The 13,663-nt window shown below is 41.5% G+C and overlaps 1 protein-coding gene across 10 annotated transcripts in view; it reads left to right on the top strand.

Annotated features, from left to right (window-relative positions):
• Positions 1–246: 246 nt before the first annotated feature.
• Positions 247–13,663, top strand: part of BCLAF1 (BCL2 associated transcription factor 1) — a 34,654-nt gene continuing 21,237 nt past the window's right edge. For 5 of the 10 annotated variants that reach the window (XR_012158058.2, XR_012158059.2, XR_012158057.2 and 2 more), the window contains exons 1-4: positions 756–861; positions 5,287–5,358; positions 9,172–9,294; positions 9,880–10,785. Coding sequence is in view for 7 of the 10 variants with exons in the window: in XM_073337406.2 (XP_073193507.1) it covers positions 9,191–9,294; positions 9,880–10,785 (1,010 nt within the window). In the remaining 3 variants the exon portion in view is untranslated. Of the gene's footprint in view, positions 350–750; positions 862–5,286; positions 5,359–9,171; positions 9,295–9,879; positions 10,786–13,663 lie in introns of those variants that run through there. The other 5 variants (XM_073337403.2, XM_073337407.1, XM_073337408.2 and 2 more) reach the window with 5 other exon arrangements.

Below are 13,663 nucleotides of genomic sequence, written 5' to 3'. Positions count from 1 at the left end.
ATGTACTCAACTTTGTGGCATATGAATGCACTACCTACATTCAAGTATCACAATGAGCAGCCACAGTTCATGTTTTTTGCAGTGGCAGTGCTGCAACCCTTAAGGTGAATTCCCTCCTGCTCCCTCTTCTCACATATTATATTGCTGTACTGCAACAAAGCAATATGCAAACATCTGCTGCAAAAGCTACTGCAGTAAAGCGCCGTTGTTAAGAGATCTCGTTCCGTCCCGTAGAAAAGACTGATCGGATCAGAGAGTGCTCCTATCTGGCTCTGCTCAGCTTTACACAGAGCGAGAGAGCGCACCTTTGCACAGCTTCCTGTGGATGGGCGCAACCTTTCCCCTACAGGTAACTAACTCTCCTAGGGGTGGGGGCCCTTCCCCCTGCAGGTCACCCTACGCGGGAGGGAGACAGGATGCTGCAGGAGGAGTCCTTCCCCCGCAGTTACACTCAGCTAGGAGGTGCCATGGAGGGAGCGCGGCCCGTTCTGGGGGCCTCAGTGCAGGTCGCTCCGCGTGGGGCGGGACCCGGGCCCATTCCTTTCTGGTCGCTCACTTTCTTAGGATACGAACGCAGGCTCCCGGGTGTCATGTGACTGAGTTTACCGTCACCTGATTAATCCGGAAGCAGCGGCCTCCATCTTTGCTGTGGGCAGAGACCCGACGCCAACACAGCAGTGCTGATGAGTGCGCGACTTTACGAAGCTCAGAGCGGAAGTGACGTGTCCTAGTCTCGCGCTGCCGTAGTCCTCCTCTCTCTTTTCTCTATGGTTTTCCCTCCCAGTCTCTTCCTCACGGCGACGGGAAATGGCCGCCGAGCTGCGATAAGGGAGCGGGGCAGCTGGGAGCGCCGCCCGCCAGGTGAGGGCAGAGGGCGGGCTCGGCTACGCAGGCGGCAGGGAGGGAACGGAGGGAACTGGGAGCCGCGAGGACCCGCCAACGCGCTGGCGGCCCCGCGCGCAGTGTCTGGCGGGTTTGTGTTTCCGCTCCGCGCGGCCAGGCCGCGGGGAGCGGCGGGGAGAAACTACGGGGGCGCCAGACCCTCCCCCCACGGGGAGCGCGCGCGGGCGCGCGCGGCCCGGGGCTGCCGCGGGCTCCTGGAGCTGCGGTGCCTTTGGCGAGGGGCCGCCCCGCCTCCAGCAGTGGGCCGGCGGCCTGCGCCAGGCCCGGCGGGAAGCGCAGGGGAGCGGGCGGCGGGGGCGTTATCGCCTGGCAAGCCCCGTGCTCCTCGCCGGCGCCTGTCGGGAGCCGTGCCCAGTTCAGCGGGAGCAGCGCTGTGAGCGGGCGGGGAAGCCGTTCAGCCCGGCCAGGCGGGCACTGCCGCGGGGGGAGGCTGCTCCGCGCTCGGCGCCTTTATCGTCCCCTTTTCCTTTTTAAAACTTGCATTTTTCTGTTTCCTCCGCTTTGTGAAAGAGCGACCCGAGCCGGGGGACCTGCGCTCTTAAGCGCGGGTGCCACAAATGCAGGGAGCGCCCAAGCTGAAAAGGGAGGTTTCAGTCATGTCCTTAGTCTTTGTTCACTCGGTGAACACTCGCCTTCCTTCTAATGGAGCAGCAGTTAGGTGCTTGTTTACTTAATGCACCAGCAGCATTTGTGAAGTCAGTACAACTCGGATAGCCGATTGGAGATTTAGAAGCAAAACTTTTAGCCCAACTCTTCCTTCTTTAAAGGAGTAGTTACTTTCTACTATAGAAAGAGCATAAAGTGGCTGTTTTTATGTTTTAAGGCAGTAGTTTTCAACTTGGGGTCTACCAGATGGCCTAAGATTTCCAAAGGATCTGCAGCTCCATTTGAAATTTTTTAGGGCTCTGCACATGAAGAAAGGTTGAAAATCACTGTTCTAAGAGGATGGTAGTGATTGCTCTGAAAAATAAACACACAGTTCAGACCACCACCAGCTCAAAATTATTGTGTGAGATTTGCTGCTTAAAATACCTACATTACCATCGGATGTAATTTATGTGCTGGCAGGATTCCTCGAAACGTTATGGTGATGACTTGTAATTGCATGTTAAATAAATATAGGCTTCTCTTTATATTTCTACTTGTGTGCAATAATGTCTGTAGTGTATTGATTGCTGGCAGAATAAAGAAATCTTGTTACTACCAACATGACATCTAGTAACTTAAATGTACAAATATTTTTAAAATATCTTCTCATTTCTCTCTAAGGAAATAATGATTCAAATCAAATAGTTCTGGAGAAAGTCAATTTTATTATTTCACTGTCTCACTTTAATTTCCATATCTCAGTATTTCTTAGATGGACATGTTTTGTCTGTACAGCATAGAGACAATCATTTTCATTTTACTCCTGGGGGAATTCTGCACAAGAAATGGAGAATTCTGCATATAATATTTAAAAATTCTACATATTTTATTTGTCAAAATGACACTATAAATACTCCACTTTCAATTATTTTGGTAATTTATTTCAGAATACCTGTCAACAAGTATATCTGAAACAATACAATTAACAAAAAAGATTTAGGAAATGTTTTTGACTAAAAGATTCCTTACTAGGCATATTAACACTAGAATACAGAAACGTATTTCGCATACCCCTCAGAAGCAGTGCAAAAGCTTGGTGGGAGTCTGGTAACGGAGGAGCCGAGGGAGAGGGAAGTAATTGCTGGGAAGGAGCCTGGGTGTGAGCCTGGAGTGTTGTTGGGTGTGGATGGGAGAAATATGGAACAGATTTTTTGGGGGGGGGCGTGGATTGTTGGGGAGCCTTCCCCATGCAGACCCAGGCTGACCCCTAGCCTCTCCCCTTCAGTCAGGCACATCTGCCCCTGTTCCTATGTGTGTCTGCATCCCTCCTCCCCCCCCATCCTCATGGGTCCCTGCACCCCTGTCCCCATGCACTGTCTCCCCCTGTCCCCATGGGTCCATGCATCCACTAAGCTCTCCCACCGTCCCCCCATTCTCATGTGGCCATGCATCCCCACTCCTTTCAGCCCCTGCTCCAGTCTGTTCCCCGCCCCAGCCCTTCTGAATCCCAGTCTGTGACCCCCCCGCTCTGTCCATCCCCCCTCACCTGGCTCTGCAGACATGTTGCTGTGAAAAAAGCAGCCTCTGCTCTCTCCCTATCAGCTGCTGACTATAAGTATAAGTAAGGGCATAGCGAGCAGATCGAGGGACGTGATCGTTCCCCTCTATTCGACATTGGTGAGGCCTCATCTGGAGTACTGTGTCCAGTTTTGGGCCCCACACTACAAGAAGGATGTGGATAAATTGGAGAGAGTCCAGCGAAGGGCAACAAAAATGATTAGGGGTCTGGAACACATGACTTATGAGGAGAGGCTGAGGGAGCTGGGATTGTTTAGCCTGCAGAAGAGAAGAATGAGGGGGGATTTGATAGCTGCTTTCAACTACCTGAAAGGGGGTTCCAAAGAGGATGGCTCTAGACTGTTCTCAATGGTAGCAGATGACAGAACGAGAAGTAATGGTCTCAAGTTGCAGTGGGGGAGGTTTAGATTGGATATTAGGAAAAACTTTTTCACTAAGAGGGTGGTGAAACACTGGAATGCGTTACCTAGGGAGGTGGTAGAATTTCCTTCCTTAGAGGTTTTTAAGGTCAGGCTTGACAAAGCCCTGGCTGGGATGATTTAACTGGGAATTGGTCCTGCTTTGAGCAAGGGGTTGGACTAGATGACCTTCTGGGGTCCCTTCCAACCCTGAGATTCTATGACTGCTATGTATCCGGGTAGCCGTGTTAGTCTGTTTCCACAAAAACAACAAGGAGTCTGGTGGCACCTTAAAGACTAACAGATCGGTTAGTCTTTAAGGTGCCACTTGACTCTTTGGCTGCTGTGGTGAGCCAGCTGCCCTCTGTTCTGGTGCCACAGCAGCCCCTGGTGGCAAAGGGCATAATTGCAGTTCCTATCTGACAAGGTATTTTCTGTGGAGAAAAAAAATCCGCGGGGACATGAATTCTGTATGTATGCAGTGGCACAGCATCCTCCAGGAGTATTAACCGTCAGATAGCTCTGAAAACGTGTGTATGCAAGAGTAATCTCACAATGTTGAAAAATCTGAAAATATACACACAGTTGCAAGTTGAGGTACAGTGGTTCTCAAACTTTTGTATTGGTGACCCCTTTTGCAACCCCCTTTATAAATTAAAAACACATTTTAAAATATTTAACACTATTATAAATGCTGGAGGCAAAGCAGAGTTTGGGGGTGGAGGCTGACAGCTCGTGACCCACATGTAATAATCTTACGACCCCCCTGAGGGGTTGTGACTCCCAGTTTTAGAATCCCTGAGGTATAATCTCTGTCCATTGAGAAAGTAGCAAATGCATCATCATCAAATCTTTTCACTTTATTGTGTCCAAAAGCAACAAATGGGTGTGTGTAATTTCATATATCATAGTGAAAACAGAACGTGTAACTCTTCTACAGGCTTGCCTGCACATGGAGTTAGTCAGTCAGAATCTGACTTTTGCAAGAAGTGTCTAACTACTTTTGGAAAACAGCTGTATCTGAATAGGTCCATGTGTAGACACTGATTTGTGTGCCTTTTTTCCAAATTATTAAATAATGTTGGGATGCAGAAGCATTTATGCATCAATCCTACTTAACGTTGAAGTCCTGTGGAAAAATTCCTATTTAGTTGAGTTGGAATAGGAGTGAGCCCTTAATTTACATATAGCTGTGAGGTACTGAGATACCTTGGTGCTGTGGGTTGTAAAAATAACTAAATTGAGATCAAGTTCATTTACTCTGAGATGCCAGATACTGACTAAAACGTGATTCTGTTTCTACAAACCCAAATCTTTGTGTAGAATTTTTCTGTGCTGGACGCTTTGTACAGATCATGGAATGCTGAATTCTGGTGCAGTGTTTTCCTAATATGCTCTTTGACATTCTGATTCCGTCTGTGTAAAAACAAAATTCTTTAGACAATGAAACATGGTAGGTAGCAGATTAATTACTGTCCATATCTTTTATGCTCCCATAAGACTATAAAAGAAAACTTTATGAGAAAATATTAGGGATTTAAATGCCTGTACATGTTTTTGGACATTTCTGCATCCATACGTATCTAATATAGCCATATATATGTCTAAAAGTTTTATTAGGTGTTGCATAGAGACCTCCTTATAAAGTTTTCATTGATGTCATTTAAAAAGAGGATTCCAGTTAGACCCTGTATACATAGCATTTTCCTCAGAGATATTTTTGAACACATATTATGTTAAACAAAATTGTGCCTCATTCACATAAAACTTTTTAGGAAACTGAATAAGCATATCATTCAAAATCATTTTTGTTTTACAGGAATTAATATTTCTGAGAGCACATTTTCAGAATTTTAAAATCACTTCATTGATTAACATCTAGAGGCCTAAGGTAAGATTAACATTTGGTTTATTTCTGTCACTTTTATATTTCTAGTCTGATCTGAACCTGGCTATTTAAAACATGTAAATTGAATGGTTTAATCCTCCAGAGACTACAGTATTTGTGAATGTATGGCTAAAATGTTTAGTTCTAAAATTTCAGTATTCAATATGTTTTGCATCTAGTAAAATGTTCTGTGTGTGTGATGTCCAGTTGAGAATATGCCTAGTCCTAGAATGTAGTTTGTAAATGTATAATCAATAATGCTAAATAGTCACAGTGAAAATTTATGAACAGATTATTTCCATTTTAAGGATGCAATCACATTCTATTATGAATTCTATTTTTAATCTCTTATTAGTCGGGCTGGAAAAATTGATTTGACTTGAAAATTGCTAGGCTTACCAGAAAACTAAGGAGATTTTTTCTGTAAACTTTGAAGAAAATTAGTAAATCTGGTCATAAAATGTACTACTATGTAACTTTCCGTGTAGCCTGTGAAAGAATTTTCAGTGAGATTTAACTATAGTATTGAAGAAAATTGGTTGCAATTAAGCAGTTTGATTAAAAAAAAAAGTAACAGCGTTAGAGTATGGCTATAAGTGCTACAGTGGCATAGCTGCTATACTGCGGCTATGCTGCTGCAGTGTAGACACTTCCTACATTGAGAAAATGTTTTTTTTAATCGATGTAGTGAAACCACCTCACCAAGAGGTAGTAGCTAAGTCAAAGGAAGTATTGTGTTGATCTAGCTGCATCTACAGTGGATGATAGGTCGTCCTAACTACATTGCACAGAGTGTGAAATTTTTCACAGCCTTGAGTGAAGTAGCTAGGTCGATGTAATTTTTAAGTGTAGACCAGGCCTATGTATGAGTAGTTTAATCATAGATGGCTGGCAGTAGCTTAGAGAGAACATATGAGACCTACATTTCATCTGGGTAAACACATTTTCCCGAAGCTCAAGTAATAGAGGACTGCCTTTTTGGAGTTAAAAGACTAACGTTCTGGCTTTTGCAAGTTTATGTTTTATCTAGTTCTATGCACAATTGTTTTGTAGCCTTGGATTTATTTCAGAATGGTAATTGGGTGTTTTTCTGCAAATTACAAAGAAAACTCATCAACCTGTGTTTAAATCACAAAGTTATCCTGAATGTAGAGCCACTTAATAGCAGTTCTTTATTTATAGTGGAACCGTGATAGCCTTATGTTCACTCGCCTTATAATTTAAAAAAAATTCTAATGTGGCATGAAAGTTTTGTTATGGATGCTTCTGAAAGCATGCAATATGTTTGAGTCCAGTTAGCTTAAAAAACACTTGATTGGAAAACTTCAAACTTACATAGTGTTACATGCCAATTTTTAAAAAAATGTTAAGAGCTTGCATTGCATAAAGTGTATACTGGGCTAAGAGAAATAGAATAGAAATGGAATACCCTGTGGATTGTGCCTACTCTCTTTAGAGCAGTTCAAGGCAGGGGGAGCTGCAGACTTGAACAAACCTAAGAAGCTCCAGAGCTCTGTAGTGCAGTGTAAGGAACTGGAAATCAGAACCCCTGTGGAGCTGCTAAACTCTACACTGACCATGTTTTTGGTTTTTCTGTTAACTAACAAGAAGCTGTGAACTTTAAAGTTGCTGGTTTTTATATATATGCACTCACACACACAGCATTAGAGTAGAAAATTAAATATTAAGGGAAGGTATGTATACATTTAAATATGCTTATAGTTCATAATCTTTTAAATATACATGTGTAAAATGTCTCAGTAAAATGTAAGAGATTGCATAAACTGAGTAAAAAGAAAAGGAGTACTTGTGGTACCTTAGAGACTAACAAATTTATTTGAGCACATGTACTTTTAGCTTATGCTTAAATAAATTTGTTAGTCTCTAAGGTGCCACAAGTACTCCTTTTCTTTTTGTGGATACAGACTAACATGGCTGCTACTCTGAAACCTGTCATAAACTGAGTGTTTTTGTGTGTATATATATATACACACACACTTATAACAGTTCACTTTTATACTGTTATGTGCTTAGGTTTCTTTAATTGGTAAAGATCCTTGTGGAGAGCGAGCAGGATGTATATGCACAGTAGCAACTTTGTTAAAGTTCACGAAGTTTTTGTCTTTTATTTTTATATATCTATATATAAATGGGTGTGTGACTGACTCCAACATCTGAAAAATATACATAGGTGCATGACAGAATATCCTTGTTTTATTGCACTTGTATTGCCAATAATAGATAAAGGTTCGCTTTAGGCTTTTACAAAAGGGTTATATAAAGTGTCAGTATCGATACATTTTATCCCTTTGCTTTAACTTATTTTAAATCATTGTTAGCACTGCTGATTTTGGACTCTGAGGCACTGAAAACCAGAAGCTCCAAACTACTTGCCAGGAGTTTCAATTCAAGTCAGCACTCAGCTGACGCTTTCTCTCAAATGAATACAGTTCAAGTTGAGTTATGTTCAAAGGAAAATGATATTGAAACAAAGTTATTCTGTTTTTAACAGAACATAAGGAAATTTGAAATGCTAAACCGGAAAGAACTAAGTTGTGTGTGGGTTTTTTTCCCTATGGCTGATGTTTTTTTAAGATTATATCTAGCCAGGATCGTTAATTTACACAGCTAATAGTCAGTTGCAAATTGTTTAGTTATACCCTAGGTATCTTTATTCAGTTAGTTGCTGTAGTCTTAAGAAACTTAAAGCCCATAACAATTTTCATATTAATTTGTAAGAAAATTTTAAAAAATGAATCTTTAAAAAATATTCTTGATTGGAGGAAATGTGATTGAGGCTATGTAGCTTTAGTCCACATGAATGAAGGGTAATACACACAGCTTAAAATTATTCTTTCTCTTAAACAGAATGCTGGGTGTTTCTTCATGTCTTTTTTTTTTAAGGGTCAGCACATATCAGGTTGTGCAGCTCTGGAGAGAGCTGTAAGTTTTGGGTGCAAAGCTTGCTTTTGTGCTTCCAGCGGTTAGTAATATTTTTTTAAAGGCACATATTGTATAGATTAAAAAAAAAAGATATTTTACTTAAACTGGCAGCTTTGGTGCAAATTCTCATCTGTGTTTGAAGCCTTAGAAGTAGCTCAGACTCATACTGTGAACTGAAGAAAGAAGGTAGTTTTTCTTTAATGCTACTTCTCCCATATAAATTATCGTTTCCATTCAGTGGTGAATAGATTTAAAAAAAAATCTTTAATCTGATTTCACACTTCTGAATTATTTTAAAGTTTTCACATGGAGAATTTTGAATTGCTCAGGATGAAGACAACTTGTTTAAAAGTGAGATGAAAGGGAAATTGTCAAAATTGCATTAAATTGGCCTACGGTTTACATTCAGTGCTTGATTGCAGGTACAAAACACCTTCCAAGCTGCTACTACATGTCACTTGTCCAAAGCTGGAAAAACATGTTGACCAGAAAACCTCCCCTTCCTTATCAAATCTTTGAGTGCTTGCTGAGGGGAGAATTCTTTTTCACCCTGGTCTCTTTCTCCTCCCGCCAAAAGCTCTTCCATCCAAATAGTTAGGACACACGAGATCTGGGGTAGTGGCTTGACAGCATCGGTAATTTAAAGAATCCAGATGGTCTAGTCAGTCTTCGATGTAATCTTTTTCATCCCCAAAGTGCTAAAGTGGTATTTACTTTTATATAGTTAGATTTTTTTTTCTAGTCAAAAATATTTTATTCTCTTTCTATTAAGAGCCTGATTCACGATATAACAGTAAGATTCACTAATCAGGGCTACATGAAATCTAAATGTTTTCCCTTTCACTTTTTTTCACTGTTCTTCCTTTTGATTAGAAGCAATCCACTGAAGAAAATGGGTCGATCTAATTCTAGATCTCATTCTTCAAGATCAAAGTCCAGATCTCAGTCCACTTCTAGGTCAAGGTCCAGATCACATTCTAGAAAAAAGAGATACAGGTAAATTGATGGTACTTTAATTTATAGTTCTTTGGGCTAATTTGATTTAATGTTGTGGTGTTTAGTTGCTCTTTTCTTTAATATCTCCTCCACTTACATGTGGTCTTCAACAAAAGTGAATTTGGGACCTTAGTTCATCTTATTTGAGTTCAGCTTAGTTTTAATTCATCTTAGATGAACTAGATGTTAGTATTGTTGCTTTAATCATTTAGTGCCTCACTTAGTTTACCCTTGAACTTCTTCAAGGTGTACAACAAGATTGTAATTATGCTTCCTGACTTTTTTTTTTCTTTACGTGGTATTTCATTTGTGTGGTCCTGTTCCTGATGGCTTGTCACTCTTACATATAGCTTTTCAAATCACAAGTAACTTGTAGTACTGACTTAATTTGCAGCATCAAACTGCTGGTCTTTTTATTTGATAGTTTATTCATAACATAGTCAATAAAGATGAATTATAGAGTTAATTTCTCATGTACTTTTAGTGTATTACCAACAAATTGCATTTGACATCGGGTTTTAGTATATTTATTTATCTTAAAGGATTTTTGAATTGTCATGTACTAACTTTTTCTTTTAATTTTAGTTCTAGGTCTCGGTCTAGGACCTATTCACGATCTCGCAGTAGGGATCGTGTTTATTCTAGAGATTATCGCAGAGATTACAGAAATAATAGAGGAATGAGACGCCCCTATGGTTACAGAGGAAGAGGTAGAGGGTATTATCAAGGAGGAGGTGGTAGATATCATCGTGGAGGTTACAGACCCGTCTGGAATCGAAGACACTCCCGAAGCCCTAGGCGGGGTCGTTCACGTTCCAGAAGTCCAAAGCGAAGGTCTGTGTCTTCCCAGAGGTCCAGGAGCAGATCTCGTCGATCTTACAGATCTTCCAGGTCTCCAAGGTCCTCTTCATCTCGTTCTTCATCCCCATACAGCAAATCTCCTGTCTCTTCCAAAAGACGTGGGTCTCTGGAAAAGCAGGCTAAGAAAACTGAGGGAGCTCCTTTGCAAGATAGCCCTTTAAAAAGTAAATCACAGGATGAACAGAAAGATACATTTGAACATGACCCATCTGAGTCCCTTGACGACTTTAACAAATCATCAGCAGCTTCTGGTGACATTTGGCCTGGCCTTTCAGCATATGATAACAGTCCAAGGTCACCCCATAGTCCTTCTATTGCCTCCCCACCCAGTCAGAGTTCATCTTGCTCTGATGCCCCCTTGCTCAGCACAGTCCACTCAGCTAAAAACACACCTCAACATTCACATTCCATTCAACATAGCCCTGAGAGGTCTGGCTCTGGTTCCCTTGGAAATGGTTCCAGTCGCTACAGTCCTTCTCAGAACAGCCCATTGCATCACATCCCTTCAAGGAGAAGCCCTGGAAAGACAATCCCTTCACAGAGTGCTCCACGTGAGGAGGCTCGAATGCGCTCATTTTATCCCGAAGTTGGGGAACAGGAAACTGCAAAGGGTGGAAAGTTTCTAAAAAGGTAAGAACTATACCTGTAAAAGTTTTGTTGAATCCTAAAATGTCCCTGTTTATTCTGTTGAACTTCATTTATTGAACCTATAAGCCTCCTGAACTGCCGCATGGAACAGCCTTGACTACTTACTAATTTCAGTGTAGTTATGCTTAAGCTTAACACATGAAGAGCTTTCCTTTTTATTATACTTTAAATTCTTGGTTTAGCTGTATCCTTGTGGAACAGTTAGTTGTCCCTTTCCTTTACAGTGTATTTTTATATGTTCTGTTCACTAGTAGTATCTATAATGGCTTCATAAGAAAACATTAAATGGGAAGGGTGTAGTATATACCAGGTGTCTTCTGATTTTTATTTGCTAAAAAGAAAATTCTGTTCAGACTGACCTTTCATATCTCATAGAATGAAACTGTCCATTCCGCCCCCTCCCAGAAAATGGTTTTAAGTCTGTGTATGAGTTATGAGGAGTCCAGATCTTGGACTGGTTGGTTGAACTGAACTATGTCTACATGGAGGAAGGACTACATTAAAACAGAATGTATTTACATATTTTCCAGCTGACATCAGATGTTTAGGCATATATTTATAAAGTTGACACTTGAGATTTTTTTGATTATCAAATGTTCAATTTCAGAGTTAGAACTCTGAATAAAAATAAAGCTGTAGAAATCTTACTGAAAATGGACTGTTAACTTTTTGTCTGATTTCTTATAAAAATGGATTGAAAAATGAAGCAATCTGGCTTCTGTCCATGCTGTTTATGGAACTGAAATTAAATTGTTCCATCACTGAATTGCTATTCATAAATGTACTTATAAAGGCACCAGGATTCAGATTTTCCCATAAGTAAATACATTGCTGCCAGTGAGTATATTGGAAACTACTAGCATGAAAATACTGTATTGAGATAGTGCGAGCTGAATGAAATAAACATTAATTTTTAAATGCATTCAGCAATGTTAAAGGAGTTAGGCTAGGTCTACACTTAAACTGCTACAGTGGCACAGCTGCAGTGCTGCACTGTAGACACTCTATTTATGCCAAAGGGAGGGGTTCTCCCATTAGCGAAGATAATCCACCTCCCTGAGGCTATATCTACACTGAAGATGCTACAACAGCAGCACTGCAGTTGTACCATTGTAGCATTTTCAGTATGGTCACTACTTATGCTGCCAGGAGGGGTTCTCCTCTCAGTGTAGGTAATCCATCTCCCCGAGAGGGAGGTGGTAGGTGGATGGAAGAATTATTTTGTTGACCTTGCACTGTCAACATCAGGGGTTAGGTCAACCTAGCTACGTCTCTTGGGTTGTGGATTTTTCACGCCCCTGAGAGATGTAGCTATGGTAGTGTAAATTCCCAGCGTAGACCAAGGATTGAAAAGCCAGTTTACATAGTTGTTCACAGTATTCCTGAAGTCTTAAGCCTTCTCTGCACTACAAAGTTTTGTTGGCAAAAGTTATGCCGCTGTAATTAAACCACTGTTGCATGTCCACACTAGCTCCTTGTGTCGGCAGAGTGCATCCACACTAACAGCTCTTGCATCGACACAGAGAGCAGTGCACTGTGGTCGCTATCCCACTGTGCAACTGGCTGCAAGGTGCTTTGGGAAGGGTTTTCAATTCCTCATGGGGCAGGTACAGTGTCACATGATGCAGGTTTCTAAATCCTATCATTCCAGGGGCATCCTAATAGATTGTCCACCGCTTTTTCAACTGAAGAGTGGGGGTGGGTGGGAAGGGAGGGAGAGGAGAGTGGTGTGTCTGGGGCTGGAGAGACAGCAGGCTGACAGCCTATCCTGAGGCAGGGGGAGGGGAACAGCCCCCCATCTCTGCTTGGCACAGCAGTCTCTCCTGAAGCAGCCCGCTCTGCCTGCTTACAGTTCTGTGATTCCTTCTAAGAGTTCTACAGCCTCCTGAGCAGCTCTCCGAGGAATGTCAAAGCAGCACAGCAATTCTTCTCCCCCACCCCTCCTGCAGCAGCAGTCTGCCTGCCCCTGTGTTCCTAGTGCAGGGCAAAACAGGAGCATTCCATGTTAATGATTTGCTCTTTGTTCCCCAAACAGAGCAGTACACCCAGGTGTCAGATACTTCCTGGAGCTTTGAAAGGGGAGGGGCGCATGCCTGCAGAACAGCAGAAGTCAAAACAGGGAGCAGAGCGCTCATGACAGGCTTTGTGGGATACTGGTGGAAGCTAGTTATGTTGACAAAACAAACTGCAATGTCTACACTGTCCCTTTGTCGCTTTAACTTTGCTACAAAAAGTTTTATGCCCCTTGTTGAGATGGTTTTATTTTGCCGCCAAAAGTAGCTTTGTAGTGTGTACGCCTCCCCTGTTTTGTTGGCAAAAGACCGCTTTTGCCAACAAAACTTTGTACTGTAGACAAGGCCTTACCGTGACTAATGACTTATGCCAATACAGAATTGTGGATTTCTGTTACAAGCACAGCAAGATTTTGAAAATGGTTTTTCATTTTTGTTTTTTTAATGGTACCCTTTTACTTTTGTTGAAAGAATTGTCCCTGAAATGTCAGGATTCAAGAGTAAAATGCAAACTGAAATACTAAACTTTCTATGATTCTCCTACAGACAAAATGACAGGCATAAAAGTGTTCGAAGCTGGGCACCAAATTAAAATGCCCCAAACCACTAGTTTTAAAAATTCCAGTTGTCAATTTCTAGGAATTTATATAGAAATCGATTTTCATATATATTTTTTTCCAAAGGATAGCACATAAGTGGCTGTGGATGTAATAATAATGCTGTGCAAAAAAGTATATGCTGAACAGTTGAACTACTCAGTGGAATTTGTTTTTATGTTGGTGATTTTGTGATACTGAGGTGACTCAGAAGTGAAATGCAAATGAACTGGAATGAATGCAATCCAGAGT

The sequence above is a fragment of the Lepidochelys kempii genome, chromosome 3 (assembly GCF_965140285.1).
Source record: "Lepidochelys kempii isolate rLepKem1 chromosome 3, rLepKem1.hap1, whole genome shotgun sequence".
NCBI classification, from domain to species: Eukaryota; Metazoa; Chordata; order Testudines; family Cheloniidae; genus Lepidochelys; species Lepidochelys kempii.
The sequence above is the reverse complement of the archived record's forward strand: the minus strand, read 5'-3'. Positions and strand labels throughout refer to the sequence as shown.